General features: G+C 40.8%; 1 protein-coding gene across 1 annotated transcript in view; it reads left to right on the top strand.

Moving 5' to 3' along the window:
- SH3GL2 (SH3 domain containing GRB2 like 2, endophilin A1) overlaps positions 1-21,122 on the top strand; it is a 132,196-nt gene that overhangs the window by 88,944 nt on the left and 22,130 nt on the right. Inside the window, exon 2 of the mRNA XM_042455284.1 lies at positions 17,842-17,910. Within this exon, the coding sequence (XP_042311218.1) occupies positions 17,842-17,910 (69 nt within the window). The remainder of the gene's footprint in view (positions 1-17,841; positions 17,911-21,122) is intronic.

Below are 21,122 nucleotides of genomic sequence, written 5' to 3'. Positions count from 1 at the left end.
ATGATGATGATGATGATGATGATGATGATGATGATGATGATGATGATGATATTTATTTATATTCCGTTTTTTCTCAAAGGAATCGAAGATATTGTAGAGCCTTTGTTCTTTGTACCCCATCCATCCTTGAAGGAATTTTGGCTTCTGCAGCCATGGAATTCTCCCAGTTTCTTATCATAGCATGCATTACACTGGAACTCGTATTCTAGGGATATAATGGAAGTTTTCTTTAAGCAGCTTCACCTCTGGGAAAATTGACTCATGTAATGGAAAAAAACAAAACAAAAACAAAACCCAGCAACTTCCCTGAAAGAGGACTGTAATGGGCACTTATCCCATCTGAAAATCTTACTGTGGTGAAAACCATTGATTAGGTGTTGTAAGCTGCCATGGAAATAATTCACCTTTGTCATTAACATGGTTCCCTAAAAGCTAGGTTGATATAGCTCACAGTTGTCTTTAGCAGAAGCTTATTATACAGTTGCAGAATCAAACATTTCATTTGATCATAAATCCATGGTAACTTTACAAAGACAGTTTTCCACCACATAGTTATATCAGCTCCAAAGTCCAAATATCATAGCTATATCAGATCCAAAGTCTATGTGAGAAATTTTGCCATGCCATGCCATGCCATGCCATGCCAGGGTGTTTGTGTGTCTTCAAGTTGCCTCTTGACTTTTGATGACCACATGTAGGGTTTCCTAAGTCTCTCCTCATAAGGCATGGTTTCCAGACCTTTCACCATTTTGGTCACCCTCCTCTGGACATGCTCCAGATGTCTTCCTCTACCTGGTCTTTTGTGATGGGTTCAGGTTTCATAACATGCAGTGAAATTTGCTAACGGAGCCACAGTACTGTTGGCATGATAAGACTGCAATCATTTATTTTCTAGATATGACCTCATTACCTCTGTGTTAGAATGTACCTAGTGATACTCTGAATAGATTGTCAGAGTCCAGTCTAGGCCTTCTCCTAGAAATTTGCTGAAGCCCTTGTTGTTTTAAATCATGAATGATTTCCCACCCTCAGACAGGAAAAAAGAAGAAGAACCCTCAAAAATCTCTTGACCCCTCAAGTACTTTTAACCTGAAAAAAGAAGAAACAACAACAAAACAAGGGGTGGATTGGCTGAAAATGAATCTGGAAGTGATGTGAAAATGACTTCCAATCCTCCCTTGAGTTTTTACCCCTGCTCTAGAAAGAGAGGAAGCAATGAAATGACTTAGTTTTTAAAATAGCTTCCCAGGTTTTTCCTTAAATTTCCTGTGGGTTGGATGGCAAAGCTTGGGGGGAAGGATTGAGGTCCAGGGGCTGGTCAGCCATGTAATGGCAGGGATAAATGGGATCTCTATTGCCGTCACACCCTGCTTGTAAGCATTTACAGATATCTTTTTGGCACCTGTTAAAAACATAATGTTGAACTAGATAGTCCGTACTCTCTCTGAGCATATGTGCATGTTTTTCAAAGATTCTAAACATAAAAATAAATTGAAAAATACATCTGAATGTTTTTCACGCCTAATGAAATAGGAGCTTCATAAAATTCATGTGCATGACTGAAACTTTTTTCTGTACAATTGTGTCATCTGCATTTATCAAATTCTGCCTTTTCGGACCACTACACATGATCAGAGCTAGTCTAACAAAGCTAGCTGTGCTCCCTAATATAGAGCTTAGGTCACTCATGTCATTTTGGCACATGTGGCAGTAAAATAATTGAAGTACCTCTCCCTATTGCCATACTCTTTATCTTTTCACTGAGGAAAACCAGGCCATGTGTGTCCAAGCAACATCAGAGCTGATGTTGGCAACATAAACTCTGGCAACAGATACCAGTAAGGGAGAACAGACAATCTAGGAGATGCTGCAACAGTTTGCTTTTGCCTGGGCCTACTGGGAAGAGCAAGATTCCACTTCCTCATCCCATCTCCTCCCTACTAGCTTAGTTCATTGAATGCAAACTACTTTAGCACTTTGAACTCAGGTCGAAAACACACTGCACAAATAATCCAGTTTGAGACAGCTTTAATTGCCCTGTTTAATGCTAGGGAATTCTTGGAACTATAGTTTTGTGAGACATTTAGCTTTGTTAGAGAAAGCCCTGGTGCCCCCACAGACTACAGTTCCCAGAATTCCCTAGCACTGAGCCAGAGCAGTTAAAGCTGTCTCAAATGGGATTATTTCTGCAGTGTGTTTTGGACCACAGTTTGCAGCCATCAAAGTAAGCTGAAAGCAAAGGGAGAAAATAGGAAGAGGATAGAGAAACTGGGACAATTTAAAACCAGCTGAAAAAGTGGAATGGCAGAGGATTTGAGCCAAATTGAGACGGAAGCTATGTATCCCTAGCATAATGAATTATTGTACTTTATGAAAGAAGTGACCCTCTCCTGTCCTTATCTGCCACCGAAGGCAGTCATCTCACTCTGCTTAATGGTTGAATCATCCCAATATGAGAATAAAATGAGTGGTTGGGAGAGAAACCAGGTGTGTTGCCTTGAGCCTGATGAAGAGGAAGTGAAATTGAAATAGAATCAATTTAAAAGAGATAAATAAATAAATAAATAGTAACAACAGTAAACTCAAAAATCTTTTGTGCATGAACTTTATTTGGACTCTTCCATAAAAGCATTCCACCGTTCCCCCAATTTCTGTTTACATAATAGAAATGCAAAGTAAATGCCTGGCAGTAATCAGTTGCAATGCCAGAGTCTCTGTGAATCATAGTACATCAAAAGCCTGCGGTCATCTTTCAATGAGTGCTGGAGCTGTGTGTGCTGCAGTGACCTTTTAGTCTCTGTTATTTTGGGACTAATTCTAGATATGACGGGTCTCAAACAGATCTAAAATGGAATGTAGGAGCACTTTACAGCATCCCTAATTCTTACATGTTTGGATTGGGAGCAGAAGGCCCAATCACAATAGCTACTGGAACATCATTTTGAAAAGAATGGGAAAGGTTTGGACCATACTACTGCTATTTTTGCCAAAAGTAAGAGGTGAAGTTCCATGCTTGAGTTTCCAGAAGTTACAAAACTGAAAAAAATTCTCTGACATCCCACTTTTTCAGCCCTTTGAAAAATGTTTATAATTCTCTCCCCTTCCAGTTTTTCCTCGGCTTTCCTCCTTCATCTTCAGCTTACTTCAGTTCTCATGCTTTAAAGGTAGAGGTCCAGGCGGGCATTCAATATTGCAGTAATGGATTTGTGACCTAGCGTTAGGAACCAATAACTGCTCTTGATTCAATAAGACATTTGGGTGCCAGCTTGGTGTAATGATTTGGGTGTTGGACAACAACTCTGGAGTACAGGGTTGGAATCCCAGCTCAGCCATGGTAACCCACTGGGTGACTTTGGGCACATTACACTCTTTCAGCCTCAGAGGGAGTAATGACAAACCCCCTCTGCACAATCGTACCAAGAAAACCCCGTGATATCTTAGGATCACCATAAGTTGGCAAGGACTTGAAGACACACAACAATATTCAGTAAGACTGTGCCATCCCAGCTTAGTTTAAGAGCCAGCAGCAGGATTGGGTAAAGGAGGTCTGTTCAGTTTCCTGTCAGGGCACAAAGAGTCAATGATGGTTCCACCACTACTCCGCCAATGAGCACGGCTACCACAAGCAAAAGCAGGACTCCTTGTTTCAAACTTGCCCACTGTTTGGAGGTGGGTGTGGGAACATCCTCCTCCTTGTGCCCCACTCAGATCTCCTTCCCTTGATCTGGCTGCTGGCTCTTAAGATGGGTTGAGAAAATATCTGACAGCAGATGTAACCAGTTTAACCAATGGAGAATACTGGTGCCAGTTCTTAATGCTGGTACTGCATCTAATTTCAGATAAAAAGTAAGATAGTGACAAAAACATAAAAATCAGATTGCCCAGTGCAGGTCAACATAAAGTGAGACACTGAGTCCACTCTAGTGAATTTTGGAATAACAGTACTTGTGTGGAGTGCCATGCTTACACTAGATATCTAGTGGAAATGGAATTGTAATTGTACTTCTGTCAGATAGCTGGAACCTCCCACATCAGTGGACAGGTGAATTTACTCTGGGATTTTTGTCAGAGCTTTAATGGAACTATCCAAGATGTTAACCCTATGTTTCGAGTTCAGCACATGATAGCTTCTTTACAGTTTGGACTGAAAAACAGAACAGGTTAACCATCCTTTCTGTTGTTGTTGTGTGCCTTCAAGTCATTTCTGACTTATGGTGACCTTAAGGTGAAGCTATCATGGGGTTTTCATGGCAACATTTGTTCAGAGGAGGTTTGCCATTGCCTTCCCCTGAGGACGAAAGCATGTGACTTGTGCAAAGCCATCCAGTGGGTTCTATGGCTGAGCTGGGAGTCAAACCCTGGTCTCCAGAGTCATAGTTAAAAACCACAACATGCAAGCACTCTATTAAGCACCCTACTGACATGGAATTCATTCTATAATTGGCAAGAGAGGCTGTGTCCCAAACTAACTTTCCTGTATGCACAAGCCAAAAGAACTGCCACAGGCTTAAGGCAGTATCAGGAATACGCTTTTGTCAGCTATAGTGTTCCAGCTGTAGACGTGACTGTGCTAGTTAAATGTGCTGAATTCAAATAGTATGCCATTAAGACAGCTTGCTTGCTCAAGAGAAATGAAACCTTTAATTTGCAAAGCTGTGGCTTATTAAGAATGAGGCATCTCATGGAGTTATTATTAAAATATAATTAAATGAACCATGGGATGCAAACTAATTTTAATTCATCTTGCAATTTACAAAATCATCCAAATGCAACCATAGAGAGGGATATTCGAATTGCAGTGGCAGCTCTGCAAAGAGGCATTTACCTCTTCAACTCACTGAAGTGTTAAAAAATGAGCTGTATTTTATTTCCTACCAGAGAATGCAGATGCAGATATTTTTTAAAAAGATCACTGAACAGTATTTTAGCTTTTGTTTTCATCTTATCACAACATGAGTGCTCTCTTTTCTGATAAAATACTTTGTATCCAATTCTTGTGAATCAAATAATGAAACTGGGATATAGGAGCTGGTTTACAATTCAAAAAATTAATGAATGCCATGAATTGTTATTTTTTCCCCCAGTTTTTTTATTGTTTTACCCAAACAGGTTCAACCACTAGACATATGAAGCTCTCTCAGGGGAGAAAATTGGGGGAAGGGATGCTTTTAAAAAATCCACTTGAAAATTTGAAACGTTGAGGAATATAGACAATAATGTAATCATCTTCCACCCCCTCTTTTTGTAATGAGTGAAATGCGTTTTAGGATAAGAATTTGTTGTTGTGTGCCTTCAAGTCATTCATGACTAATGGCAACCGTAAGGTGGAACAATCATGGTGTTTTCTTGTCAAGATTGTTCAGAGCGGGTTTGCCTTTATCCTCCTCTGAGACTGAGAGAGTGTGACTTGCCCAAGGTCACCCAATGGGTTTCCATGGTTGAGCAGGGATTTGAATTCTGGTCTCCAGAGTGGCATGGGCTGTACAGACTGCCCCTAAGGGCTGGCCTGCCGTCGCCTCTCTCTGTGCCAGATTGGGGCCAGGGCAACTGCACGCTGCAGCCCTGATCTCACCTTTCTGTGGTGCAAAAAGGAGCCACAAAAAGTGGTGGGGTAGAATCACAGGCATTATAAGGCCTGTCCACCCTTTTACATGTCCCTTTGCAAACTTTGCAGTATGGGAGGCAGCAGATGGCATGGGAGTTTTGACTACGTTTTTCTCAATTTGTTTTGACTTCATCTTTCTTTGTGTTATTGGGATTTGGATTGGGTGGCACACAGAGGGTAGACGAGTGGTGATGTTTGTGTTTTTTAACAGCAAATGAAGCAGCATGCCTGCTCAGGCTTCCCACCTTCCCATCCAGCTGCTAGCAAGACCTCCAGTTTTGCTCAGACCATTCAGCCCTGCACTGTGCTCACTTGCTTGCTCGCCCAACCTACCACAATCTGGTTCACCAGTTGCTTGCCTGACTGCTGGCCTGCCACTCTGCCAGGCCTCACATGGCTTCCCTGTGGCCTCTACAAGCTCCAGTCTGCTTGCTTCCCTGCTGCACCTGGCTCACCAAGCATCACTGGGCACTTGGCCAGGCCTCCATAGTTTCCCTCCACCAGGTTCACCTGCTGCTTGGTACCCCACTGGCAAAACCTTTCACAGCTTCCCCTGGTCTGGGATCAGGCAGGTGTACTTGCTCAGCCCCCCATACCTGGTGTGTGGCTTCCCCAGGGCCTCTCTGACTCTGGCATGTTTGTTCATGCCCCCCCAACTTGATTCACTGGTTGCCCAGGCCCACTCCCAAGAAAATGAGGGCAGACAGGAACCTCTAAATAAACAGAGAGAGGGGGAAATTGGATTGCGCTTCCATAAAGATGGACTTCAAAGATTCTTTTCCAGCTCATCTGCCCTTGGGTAGCTCTGATTAACACAGAGAAGTGCACTCCTCTCCCTTAAGAGTCTTTGTCCTCTCTTCAATATACATCCTGCCCTTTGTAAAGGTGGGTGCTTTGCTAGATCAGGAGGCATCCTTTCGCCTCCTGACAGGTGATGGAGTGATTTCCTCATCAATCCAGAGGGGCATGGTGAGGTGTCGCATAAATGTTGAAATGGGAACACTTTTTATGCACGTAGAGGCTGAGTGACTCATGATTCAAGCCAAGGCTAGAATGCTGTCAGTGTTTTGTGATATTTGGTTGAAGGTGTTTATTGGCTCCCTGCGGGTTTTTTTTAAATTGATTTTTGCAGATAAATGAAAAACACTTCACTGGAAGACACATTTATGAAGACATGTTTATTTCAGCTCTTTGCTTGCTTGCATTAACTATCATAAGTTTCTTTGGCTCAACAGAGCCATTAATGGTCAGAGCATATATAGAGGAAAAGTAGCATGGTCATATGCAAAAGAGGGCAGGGTTATGACAGCTCTTGTGTAGTTATGTAGAAGAATTGAATTTCAGCAGGTTTATATTGTGCCTGCAACATAGAGGGGGAAAAGGGTGGCCCTCTTGTACTGTAATGCCCATTCATCCTAGACTGCATGGAAGATGCAGTCTAAAGAGTTTCTGGAGGGCTGTATAATAACCGTCGTTCTGTAATGTACAGTGCATTGAGACAGCTGTGCCAATGACTTCTGAGTCACGTTACAATGCTGGAGGGAAATGTCTTTCCAAATATCTCTGGAATTGCTGCTTCTGCTTGTATGTTAATTCGGTAATTACATAAAATCCACTGACAAAAAGGTTGAGACTGGGGCTGATGCCACGCTGCAGATTTAATACAGTTTTGACACAGCTTTTACTATCATGGCTCAAACCTATGGGACCCTGGAGGTTCTAGTTTGTTGTGGCACCAGAGCTCTTTGACAGAGAAATACTCATAAAAGTAGAAATCCAACAATTCCATAGAATTGAGCCATGACAATTACAGTAATGTCAAACTGCATTAATTCTGCAGTGTAGATGCAGCCTGAGATGAACTCTGTTGTTTTTTTAGTTTCTGCCATTAAAACATCAGTCCTGAAATCCATTAAAATGTTAGGGCTTACATCACCTCTATTTTGGAGTACTCCTTGTTGAATTAAAGTAGTTTATTTATGAATGTGCAGGATAGGGCTGTTGGGCAAGCCTAAATGCTGTAGGAATGGCAAATGCATACAGATATATATTAAGGTGAATACAAAAGCATGCTCCGACTACCAGGTAAATGTGGGTGATAAACCCAACAACCAACTTCAAAGCAAACTACAAGAAAAAAGAGACAAGAAAAATATGGCTATATTAAAGCATCATACTGGACTGTGTAAAGTATCATACTGGACTGATAACCCTCTGAGAACAACCAAGATATATCCAAAGGTAAATTATAAACATATGATATTCAGCAAAAGTAAACATGAGTATAAATGATGATTAATTAATTACAAACAAACTATATTCATTGTGTTTTGTTTTGTATTATTTATATGTATTATGCCATTATTTCTTAGACTGCACACCATGAGCAGGTTTATTTTATCCATTTTATTGTTTGTATGGACAGTGCTGTGTACAGCACTATATAAATAAAGCATAATAATAATAATAATAATAATAATAATAATAATAATAATCATCATCATCATCATCTAGACATAAATAAATAGAAATGCCATACAAGTTTGTGAACAATCAGGTCATTCACTAGCAAAATTGTGAATGGCTGCTGACTAGTTATGGCTGGATGTTCTGGAATAGCTTAAAGACTTTCCAAGTGTCCTAAGTGTTCACTTACTCACTTCGGTCCCTCTGAATGTGATTGATTGCATGTCATAGCTACACTTTCTTCATTAACACACTCAAGACAATGCCAATGGTTTATGTAATTCTTCTAATTTTCTTCTCAAAGGAAACAGTAAGTAATTTTAGTATTTTTCTTCCATTGAGAGAAATTTGCAATTCGGGACTTAGTCTTTGCAAAATTTGGATTATGGTTGTTTTGCATAGAAAACAGTACTTTCTGTGCAGAAAATAGTATCTCTGTGTGGAAGACGTTGTTCTCTCTGCAAAACAACTAGGTATGAATTTTGCACAGAATAAATCTCAAATTGTAAAGATTCTCCTCAATCCAGAATTCATTTCATCAAGACTTCTCAACACTTGGGAAACATATTTTTAACATTTCTAAAAATATTTTCCTTGTCTGTAATGGCGCAACATGTACCTCCCATGAATCTAATAAAACCTCTGTTAAGGCATCAAGTTACATATAGTTAGAAGATCACAACAATTATTCCAGGAGAGAGAGAGAGTGTGTGTGTGTGAGAGAGAGAGAGAGAGAGAGAAAGAAAGAAGAGAGAGAGAGAGAGAGAGAGAGAGAGTACTGCCTTTCCACAATGATGTTGTACTGAGGCCACATGTACACAGTGGACCCTTGTTATACGCTGGGGTTTGGTTACAAGATCCCCTGTGGATAATAAAATCTGTGGATGCTCAAGTCCCAGTAAATATAATGACATAGCAAAATGGTATCCCTTTTAAAAAATGCAAAATCAAGGTTTGATATTTGAAATTTATACTTTTTTGGAACATTTTCAAACTGTGGATGCTTGAATCCATGTATTAAAAAAATCTGTGTATAAGAAGGGCTGACTGTATTACAATAATAGCTGATCCACATCATATCTTGTAATAATAATCCTATTTTGGAAAAATTTGAAACTTCAACTTTATTACCTGCTCATAAACATCTGGAGAAACATCTTGGAGAAGCATCTATCTGTAAAAGCTCAGATCTTTAAATCAACAGATCACTAGTTCAGTATTAATGGTTATGGTGGCTTGGGGTTCTGGGAGTTTAGCCTAAAAAAGGATTTTTTGAAAGCATTCTGTGACTACAACTCCAACCAGACTACACCATGTACTGTCCCTGTTATGCTGGACTAGATACAGTACAATCAAAATGACAGAAGAAGGCAATGGTCAGTGCCCAACCAAACCAAAACGGCATTTGTTTGGGACAAAACACAAGGCAGTGCCCAAACATAAAGCTATTTTGGTATTGAGTATTCAGCCGAAATTTGTGAAACAGCCCAACAAAATATAGGAATGGAATCAAAGCTGGACCTGTTATTGAGGTCACACTGGAGGCAGTAAAACACTGGAAATCACCAAAGGAACTCATGATTACAAGGAAGTGTTTGACAAATTGTACTGCTCAAAACGTTAACAAGCTCAAATGGCAACAAGGAACATTTATGGTAACCTGTTTCTGATTTATAATACTAAGAAATGTTCCAGGCTCCCTTCTCCAGCTTCTCATCTAAATTCAGGTTCTCACACAATTAGCTTGATTGAGTTAGTGTGACTTCTGTTCATATGCTTACGTTCTCCAAGCAACATTCCAGTCCATTACGAAGCTCCCTTTTTGTGTATTTTTATATTCTAGTGAATGTTCCCACATGTGTGTGTATGTTCACACACACATATAGAAGTGATTCCACAATACTACATATTCAGAATTGTCTGTTATCATCTTTTTTGCTCTGAAAGATAGAAGACTGCAGTTGTGAGATGTTATGCCTGGTTTACCATCTAAATTAGTTTGATGAACCTCTGTTTCCATACTCAGAGGAGTATATCTGCAAGGCCAGCCCTGGTATAAGAGTGAGGCAGCTTCCTCAAGTAATGCATTTTTGATATTGTGAAAAGGCAGAAAATGTTGCATCTTCATCAATGACTATGTCCTACTGCCAGAAAGTGAGAGAGGTGCTTCGGGAATTTTCTGTCTCATGTGCAAAAATAATTTGATTGGTTTTTGTTTCTTCACACCTTGACTTGGGTCAGTGGGTAAACAAAAGTATCATGGACTGGCTATGTGTCTGTGTGCAGGAATTGGTGATCAGCATATTTCACTGTGATTAAATTCATCTGTCAGGATATTTGTTACCAGCAAGTGAATAAGTGTTAACCTGTCAGCCAGATGATCAGAGAAGCTAAACCCAGTTTATAGAGCAGAAACTTGGCAGTGATGGGGGAACAAAAGTCTGCTCTGCAAGGTCTGTGAAAACTGAAGCCTGCAAATTGAAGCACAATAATAACAAAGTGGTGTTGTTGATTTTAATATCCCCTTTCCTGTTAGCCTTTGAACTGGTGCAGATTGGCTTTATGCTATGCAAACCTTTTTCACTGCAGTTGGCAACATTGATTTGCTCTTCGGAGACATCACGCGTCACTGTTACATGACTTATCCTGTGGCGGGGCTGGGCTGACCTTGTGCAAAGCAGATCTGCCATACTGTAAGGCATTTCCAGGCCACTGCTCCTTCTGTCCTCCTACGTGTACTTTGTCTTTTGCTCCCCAATGGATGTGCTGCTTTAGATGTAATGGGATAGCACACTGCAGCAGAGTGTCTGCAGCGATCGCCTGCCAAGATGAAAGACTATGCAGCAGAGCCATTGCACATACTCTGTTCTTGTTTTTAATGCATGGGTGACTAAAATATGGTGTAGTACCTCGTTCAAATAGATGGATATAGATATATAGATGTGTGTGTGTGTGTGTGTGTGTGTGTGTGATTTAAAAACATACAGACAATGCCTCTGAATATTTTATTCAGAATTCCACAAGAATACAACCAGTCACTTAAAATGTAGATTTATTAGAGTAATTAACAAGCACAACTTTGTAAATGAATGAGGAAAAGCAGAACATTTTGCTAATTCCTTTATAAAGTTCTGTTTGTTAATTGCTCATGCTCATATATACATTTTAACAAGCAAAACTTTATAAAGGAATTAGCAAAATGTTCATCTCTCTCTCTCTCTCTCTCTCTCTCTCTCTCTCTCTCTGTATTATCTGTGTATGTGCATAGTGTGTGTGTGTAAACTGTGTGTGTGTATGGGTGTGTGTGTATATTTTAGGTCATTCAGCCTTGAACTGCTATATAGGCATCTATTTCAAAAAGAAATTTAAGATGAATTCCAGATAAATTGAGTCAGACACTGATTCCAAACAATATGAGCAAAAGCATAGTGTGTGTATCAACACTGATTAAGCACTGGTACTTATGCTGTCAGAGATGTTGCTGCAGCCTTACAGTGCCAGATCTTTTTGCTGGTTGCTGCAGATAAACAGTTTTCTAAAATACATACAGCTGAGGCACACTCTTTTAAGAAATGGAGGTAGAGAGGAACTGCTGGACCTCTTACCCTTTCCCTCCACCACTCCCTTCTCCTTCTGTGTCATGTCTTTTTAGATTGTAAGCCCGAGAGCAGGGAACCGTCTAACTAAAAAGATTGTATGTACAGCGCTGTGTAAATTTACAGCGCTTCATAAATAAAGGTTAATAATAATAATAATAATAATAATAATAACAACAACAACTGAATATGCAGTTGACCAGTTTCTGTGTAGGTGTACTTCTGGTGGGAAACAAAAAGAAGCTACCTGCCTCCCCTCCTGGGAGGTTGGGTGGGGAGTGAGGGGAGACCATTCATGTCTCCCCATCTTTCTCTCTCTGTGTGTGTGTATTAAGGGCTTTTCCAGTACTTTGAAAGTTCCTTTTAAAAAGTGGTTACATCAATTATAACAAAGATTCCTCACTGCTATCTATTGAAAGCCAGCTCTCGTCAGCCCAGTGCAGAGAGCCGTCTGTCTCAGGAGTAGAGTGTGGCCAGAAGGGAGCTGCCTCTGTTTGACAGTGGAACAGAGTGTAGTGGAATCTCCTTCCTTGGAGATGTTTAAGCAGAGGCTGGATGGCCATCTGTCCGGGATGCTTTGATTGAGATTTCCTGCATGGCAGGGGGTTGGACTGGATGGCCCTTGTGGTCTCTTCCAACTCTACAGTTCTATGATTCTAGTATAGTGCATATTCAGAGGAACCTGACGCTAAATAATTTGTAGACGACCTGATTCTGGGTCAGAATCTTGTACATATCATTAATGTCTGGGTCAGAATCTCGTACGTATCATTAATGTTACAAACTTTCTTTTTAAATAAAGTATTTAATTACATTACTATTAGTTTTTTTGTTAGAAAGAGTGATATAAAACTTGGAGAATATAACTGAAAATGTTTGTCCTGCTGTTTTCTCCAAGCCAGTGCAAATATGGAATAGATTGCTTATCTTCATTTTGTGAGGGAGAACAAAAATTTCTCCTCTTCAGGTGAGATACCAAGTGATCTTTGCACATTTTGCATTGGTATGTGCATTTGCAAAGTTAACTTTTTTGCAAGTTGTGCAAATGTTTGTGTTCTGTTGTTTTGTACATAAGACTGTTGAAAAGTATAAGCACAGGGCTTCACATCTTTTTGTTCAGTAATCCTGTTCTTCCATGTATCCTTTGGTTGTGCATTTTTCTCAATAAAGAGGGATGATACAGACACTAGATTTCTTTCCTACAGTTTGTAGGTAAATTAATGGTGTGGGGGAGAGGCGTTCAACATTTCTTTCTTATGCGGAAGGCAGAAAGCCTCACTGTGGTTTTTGTCAAGACATTTTGTTGAGACACCCTTTCTCCCTGAAAGCAAGAATATTCAAATCAGTGAATATTCTCTGCATATCTATAATACGGCAGTTGTCAGTGCTAAGTACCGCCCTGTGTTCTTTTACTATGTGTTGCTAATGTCCATGCTTCTGTATGAGACTGTAGCTTAAAACTGAAAATTAGAGGTGCAGTGAATTATAGGTGAGGTTGTGGTGGATAGAGCACAGTTTTTGTTTGACAACAGGCTAGCTAAGTGAATGGCACATGGCCTTCTAACGTCTCACTTCACCATCTATTTGCTGTTTGAGCCATGAGCTTCATCCTCTTTGTGGTTAGAGACAGGCCTGAGTTATGAGAAACATGCACCAATGATGCCAGTGTATTCGGTGAATAGTGGTTTGAATGTTGGACTATAACTCTGGAGACTAGTGTTCGATTTCCAGTTCAGCTATGAACCCCACTGGGTGACCTTGGGCACATCACAAGCTCTCAGACTCTGGGGAAGGCTAGGGCAAACCTCCTCTGAACAAATCTTGCCAAGAAAACCTAAGGTTTGCTTTAGGGTCACCATAAATCAGAAATGACTTGAAAGCCCAACAACAACAACAACATTTTCTGTATATAGTGTGTATAGATGTGTGTGAGAGAGAAAGAGAACTCCTCCAGATCTAAACCAAGACTGGGAAAAAGTAATTGCTTTACTTTTTTCCTAGTTCAGTTTAACATTTAAAGTCACATTACAAAAGGAATGAATGGGAATGAACTTTATTGGTGTAACAACTAGTGTTCTTTAGTTACTTGGGTATTGTAATGTGTTTTGAAAAAAAATCAAGTTTTACGCCATTCTTATGAATCCAAAGATTTTATTTAAAAACATTACAAACAGATAAACAAAAACAATTAATAATGCTACAAGCATTATTGGGCAACATTTTAATGAGTGAAGATAAAATTCCATTGACAAAAGGCAGTGGAAATCAATTAGATGTAAACAGTATTTTTCCCCAAGCTTTTGATGCAGGATGATAAGTTCTCCCTTGCTTTAGTTTTGGGGTCCTATACTCAGATAAGGATTTCTTCCCACCATACCTTCCAAAATTACTTAGAAGGAACCCTGGAAATGCCAGGGAATAACTGGCAATTCTTTTTCTGACAACTGTATCTATGCAGTGTATGCCTTTGTAAACATGTTTGCCTCATTCTTATTTTGAATTTTAAGTGCACAGATAGGAAAGATGACAGAAAACATTGGGAACTGATAAATTCAAGATATTTTTGAGGCTTTTCACAACTGTAGATTTATAATACTATGATTCCACTTTAATTGCCACAGTTCCGTTCTGTGATACCCCGGGATTTCCAGTTTAGGAAGGAGTATACGGAGTGCCTTTCCAAACTACATACCCCACAGGATGTTACTGTGGCATTAAAGTGGAATATAGTGCTACAGTTGTGTAGTGTGAATAGACCCCAGAAGTGTAGTTCAAAGCTTTTCAACACTTAAGCCAATGTTCTTTTAAAAAGCATAATGCAGTGTTTTGGAAATAGTGGAACTTTTTTAAAATAATAAAAAAAGCTTTCAAAATGTCCATTTTAGCTCCTTGAGAAAGTGGGTACTCTAACTAGGACAAGAGCATGACACTGAAACCTTGGTCCATTTGATCTCTTCTGTCACATGAGTAGGTGACAGATTGGTTACAGTCACCTTCATGTGTTAAAATCTTCAGGATCAGTATCCTTTTCAGTATTGGAAGTGCTTAGATCTGCTCAGCTTCTTTTTCAGCTTATACTGCTGACAATACAGCCAGCGCTTTGTATCCACGGATTCTGCATCTACAGATTCAACCAACCACCAATTTGAATTTTTTTTTTTGCAAAAATTTGCAAAAGCAGACCTTGATTTTGTCATTTTGTATAAGGAATGGCGTTTTACTACCCCATTGTATATAATGAGATGAGCATCCATGGATATCAGTATCCATGAGGGGTCCTTGAACCAAACTCCAGCAGATACCAAGGGCCCTTGGTACAACATGGGAAAGATGACTCATAACCATCCATTTGTGATTGTGGTCTTTTTCTCCAAAATGCTCAACAGTTATTTACTCCGGTCGTGTTGTCTGGAGAATTCTGGGAGTTAAAATCTGAAAAGGTAACTTTCCCAAGCTGTCCTGATGCCTGGAATTTCATTCCAGAACAATATCGACTCTTCCTTGAAATGCAGCTCTAAATTCTTATGTTAGGCTCACTCCTTTAGACTGCAACCCTCACTGTTTTGCTGGTAGCTTTGAAAGCCTGCAAACATGTATAATGTGCATTTTGATTGATCTTATAAAGATATCACTGTTTTGTGAACTTTTGATGATACTGTACTTTGCTATATTGCCAACAAGGCTACCCCAGATATGTGATCTGATGGCAAGTATAATTTTATGCCAGTGATGGTGAACCTTTTAGAAGCCGAGTGCCCAAACTGCAACCCAAAACCCACATATTTATTGCAAAGCGCCATGCCCCTCTGGCTTGCTAGTAACAAACTCTGGCAAACTCTGTGCTGGGGCGATGGCACATGTGCCCACAGAGAGGGCTCTGAGTGCCACCTCTCCATAGGTTCACCATCACATTTAAACCAAAATTATATTGGCCTGTTACCGACGGCCAAAATAAAGCTGCTTCGGTCTTTGGAGGTATGCTGTTTAAATGATGCATGCATCCTAAGAATCCAGAAGCTGCACCAAAGCTGCACTCCAGTGCTTAGGAATGGAGTGTGGCTTTGGCGCAACCTCCGGATTCATGCATCATTTAAATAGCATACCTCCAAAGAGACCCGAAGCAGCTTTATTTTGGCAGTCTGTAACAGGCCATTGATTTTCATCATTGAATTGAGCATATGCTTTAATTCTTCTCTGTGAAAACAGTGCACTTGCCTTTGACTGAACTCTGCTCACTCATTATATGGGGATATTTTTGTGCCTCTGGTATTTAGATATAGTTAAAAATAGCAGTTACCATTGTGAGGAAGATTCTGTGGATGGCAGTGTAAAATTTGTATGTCATACATTGTGCCCCTTTAGTGCACTCTGTTTTTAAAAGATCTAAGCTTTGAGGTTTAATGGTTTTTAATAATCTTTAATTATATGGTGCTGTTATGATAATACACTGGTTCTTAAAAATAGCATGTTATTTTATTATGGCTTCGGGTGGAGTAGTGGTTTGAACATAGGACTACCATTGTGGTGACCAGGGTTCAAATTCCCACTCAGTCATGAATTCTACTGAGTGACCTTAGGCAAGTAACACTTTCTCAGCCTCAGAGGAAGGCACTTGCTAAGAAAATCCCATGATGGGTTCACCTTAGGGTCTCTGTAAGTCAGAAACAACTTGAATGCACACAGCTTACATGTTATGGCTTTACATCATGGGATTCATGACACAGTAGGACCATTCTCCCCAATTTTAATCTGCTTCTTCATGCTGCACTAGAAGTTGCTAATGGGACAGCCTTCAAATATCTCTGTCTCTGGGTTCACCTTTTCCTGAAACATGTATTCAAATTGTCATTGTAGGGGGGGAAATTGCCACTTATTTCTATAGTGACAAAGTTTGAAAAAAACTACTTTTTGGGCTAAGTCCTAGAATCTCTAAACACACATGGACAGAATGATTGGGACATTATCTAGGAGTTGTAATCCAAAACGTATTTTCCTCAAGATTTGAGACAGAGCTTTGCAACCTGCTTTAAAACAGGTTGTAACACAATAGCATGTCCTGAATCCACCACTGTAACAGGCAACTGAGAAAGAAGGCCAACAAATAAATAAATATTTATAGTATATGTCTTTCTTCTACAACTCTGATCAGGAGTAGCTGATTTCTTTCTCACTATTTCTCACACTCTTTTCCCTCTCCCACCCTGCAATTATTCATTGAATCGTAGAGTTGGAAGAGACCACAAGGGCCATCCAGTCCAATCCCCTGCCATGCAGGAAATCTCAATCAAAGCATCCCCGACAGATGGCCATCCACCCTCTGCTTAAAGACGTCTAAAGAAGGAGACTTGCACAATGGCATCTCTGTCTCTTTGTTGCTTTGCTATCAGGTGTTGTTAGAGCATTCCTTTTCATTGATGGAGAAAATCCATCAATATACTCCCAACTTTGCTGCAGTCCTATTAGTCCTCAGGTGTGAAATGTTGCTGTCATGGCAGTTCTGATATTGGCAGTCATGTGGTGTCAGTGTCTCCTCCATTCCCCTCCATTTCCACCTCTCCCTCACTATTCTCAAACAACCTAATTTCATTTTTTTTTCTGTTTCTTTTCCTTTCTTTTTTTTTAAACTAAAATTGTATTAGTATAATTCTAGAATTGCATTGAAAGTAAAAATAAAAAGTGGGGTTAAGGAGGAATGCAGATGAGAATGCAATGGCAGAAACAACCCTGTTGACAAGAAGTGTGATAATGGCTGCTCACAAACCTGTATGTTTCCGTTTTCTTTGAATAATGTCATTGTGGTGAGATGGAGCCTGTGTGAAAAAGTCCTTTGTCAATGAATTAGGATTCCTTGCTAACCATCTATCTCTACCAGCTTGCAGTTCATAATATTCTGTTTCGTGTCTAATAATAAAATGTTAAGGGAATTTTTGATTTTTTGGAAATCTCCATGTAAATTCCAATTTTGAGTTGGATTGTGAATCCTTATTATAACCACCTCTGATGTGATAATAATTCAGTCTACAGAAATGCAATAAAGGAATTCTATACACTTTTTTAATGCCTCACTAGGAACTTACTAGGAAATTGTCTTGTTGTTTCTGACTGCTTGCAGTTGTCTAATAACACAGCTTCCTCTAGTATATCATTTGTCTTTTTGTTTTTCTTCTTCTACAGAAAGTGAGCGAGAAGGTTGGTGGAGCAGAAGGAACCAAGCTAGATGAGGATTTCAAAGATATGGAAAAAGTGAGTCTGAAAATAGTTACAATTATATCCTAATATTATCACATCTTTGTTTGATGGCTTTTCCTGATTGCTGACAGAGAAATTAACCAACTCTCCCCACAAAGCACAAACGGGATAATTCTAATTCAATCAATGTAAAGTTTTTGATTTAGGATTTGGCAACATGACCACTTGGTAATATTTAGATATTCCCCATGGGGTCTGATTAGGACATTCCCTATCAAATCTGCTGGCAGCAAGCTTTTAAAATGCTGGTTTAAATTATTGTTTACAAGAATGGGCCTCTCAGTAATCTAGCAAGTTGGAACAAATTGATCATAACAAAGGGGTGTGAAGGTTCTCAGTGGTCCCGCTCCATTTCTGCAAAGATGGATGAGACCCTTTGAGACCACCTTTTATCCAAAACCACTTGCTGCCACCACCCAATGATCAACCCATTACACCCCAGCAACGCATCAGGACATTACTGGGACCTCTACCAGTAATTGCCAACTCAGTGAGGCACTAGCCAAGCCAAGGTTGTGAAAAAGGAGTGAAAAAAGAGGCAGAGTACTTAAGGAAAAGTTTTATTCTAAAGTAAAGAACATTAAAGAAAAACAAACAAACATGGAGAAGAACTGGTCCTCCAGGCACAAGTTAAAGTATCAGTTACAAAATTATAATCATGTCAGCCAAACAACATACTCCAAACCTGATGCCCTGACTAACGGTGAGACCTAATTCCCACTTACCTCTTGATTTGATTCCTGAACATATTTCTGAAACCATTTAATCTAACAGAGTGGTTCCCACTATGTTTGCACCGGTTTTAAGAATTGGTGAAGGAAGCGATAGCCGTGGCTTCTCCGCCATGCCTCCCTCCATCCTCCTGGCCATACCAAAAGGAGGAGAAGGAGAGAGGCAGGCCAGGAAGATGAAGGACTGAGGATGGAGCAAGCATGAAGGTATGGCCAAGAGGCCGGGAAAGCCTCTGCCAGTGGAAACCAGGTCGGATTTGAATCCGATTCAAATCCGCCTGGTTCCCACTTGGGCTGAATCATTTTATTTTCAAATAAATTGATTCAGCCCCCAAAACATCCCATTTTAGCAGCGTCTTTTTGACGTGGGTTAAATGGGTAAAAATGGATAAAAACCATGCCCCCCTTTCCAAATTGCTTCAGCAATTCAAATTAAGGGGGAACCATGGTGGTTTAAACTGGATCATTTGGAATCACAATCTGGTTGAAACCATAACTGGTCCGGGGTTGGCGGTGGTTCCACCAGTCCTGAACGGAATCACGCTTTCCGTGAAGGACTCTGTACGCAGCCTGGGGGTGCTCCTGGACTCGTCGCTCCACCTTACATCTCAGGTGGATGCGACGGTCAGGAGCACCTGTTATCAACTCCGGCTGATACGCCAGCTGCGTCCCTACCTCGACCGGGGAGACCTTGAAACGGTTGTACACGCCCTGGTAACCTCTCGTTTGGATTTCTGCAACGCGCTCTACATGGGGCAACCCTTGTACCATACCCGGAAGCTGCAACTTGTGCAGAATATGGCAGCCCGTCTGGTTACTGGCACTGCCAGGGCCAGTCCTATAACACCAGTCCTTAAAGACTTACATTGGCTGCCTATTCCCGGGCCCGCAATACAAGGGTTGGTTCACCTATAAAGCCCTAAATGGCTTGGGCCCGGATCGGAGACCCCTCTCTCCGTACACCGCCCCGCACACTCGATCAGCCAGGGCCAGCTATGTACCTTAGAGGCGAAATATAGTCTACCACGGGGCTTTCTCCATCTCGCCCCCACCCTGACGCGCTGCCCTCGAGCTCCGCTCGCCACCTCCCTAGCCAATTAGGAAGGGGCTAAGCCCACTTATGGAACAAGCCCCCCCCTCCCCTTGTCAGCACTGTCTTGCCGGCATGGACATTTTATTATTTTTATTAATCTGTTTTTAATATTTTGTATGACCTGTTGTTATGTTGTTCGGAATTGTTGTTCACCGCCCTGGTTTTTAGAAGGGCGGTATATAAATAAAGTTTTATTATTATTATTATTATTATTATTATTATTATTATTATTATGGGAACAAGGCCTGAGATAGGCCCACGGGCCAAGGCCTTGTTTTCCATCAGTCCATCTTTCTCTCTTTAGACCTTCCCTCTCCCTCACTTCTCCTCAGTGCCCTCTAGAATAGTGATTCCCAAACTTTGGTCCTCCAGATGTTTTGGACTTCAGCTCCAGATCTCCTGATAGTTGGCCATGCTGGCTGGGGCTTCTGGGAGTAGAAGCCCAAAATATCTGGAGGACCAAGGTTTGGGAACCACTGCTCTAGAAAGTTCTACCTCAACAGCCCATACACTTGGATAGTTGTCCTCACACCACCAGTGACATCAACCCACCTCAGAAAGTAGCAAGTAAATTTCTGTACCACTCATCAGCGCACTTAAGCACCCCCTAAGCAGCTTACAATGTGTAAACTAATTGCCCCCAACAAGCTGGGTACTCATTTTAGCAATGTAGCAACTTACGGAAGGATGCAAGGCTGAGTCAAGCCTGAGCCCATGGCTGGTATTGAACTCACAACCTTGCGGTTTGTGAGTGAGTGGCTGCAGTACAGGCATTTAACCATTACACTACCAGGGGTCCTATAGCACAGGTTAACTAGACTTGTGCATATCAGACATGCCAAGAAGATCAGTGTATTACATCCTAGATTGTCTAGCAAGCACTGCTGATGTATTGGAAGACAATTTCAAGTTGATTCAGTGATTATTTTTGGTAGTTTTCTGGGAAAAGGCACCATGATGCCCACATTAGCTCACTGGAGTGGTCCCTCAGATCTGAGAAGCCTTCCAACCACACCCTGTGGTTCAGGAGACCCCTGTCTAACATGGATTGGGACCACTTGCACTGCTCAGGACTCTGGACCTCTATCTCATTGACTCTGTCCATTCATCTTAAAAACTGTGGTCTCCCCACTACTGTCCACTTTGACATTGAAGGAAACCAAGTGTCTTCCTTCCCCATCACCCATGTAAGTTGCAGACCCTGGTCTCCTCCCTGGTCCTTCTGGAAACAGTGTTGTTGTACTGGAACCAGCTCCTTTTCCTGAAGTGAAAGACTTGCCTGGGGCTCTTGCTTTATCCTGGTGGAAGGTGATATCTGCTCAGATGCAGAATCATTATGTGTTGGTGTCTGAAGTTGCTCCTCCTTTCCTCTAAGTTCATCA

Source organism: Sceloporus undulatus, chromosome 2 (genome assembly GCF_019175285.1).
Source record: "Sceloporus undulatus isolate JIND9_A2432 ecotype Alabama chromosome 2, SceUnd_v1.1, whole genome shotgun sequence".
NCBI lineage: Eukaryota > Metazoa > Chordata > Lepidosauria > Squamata > Phrynosomatidae > Sceloporus > Sceloporus undulatus.
Note: the sequence above shows the minus strand (reverse complement) of the source record. Positions and strands in the feature narration are given on the sequence as shown.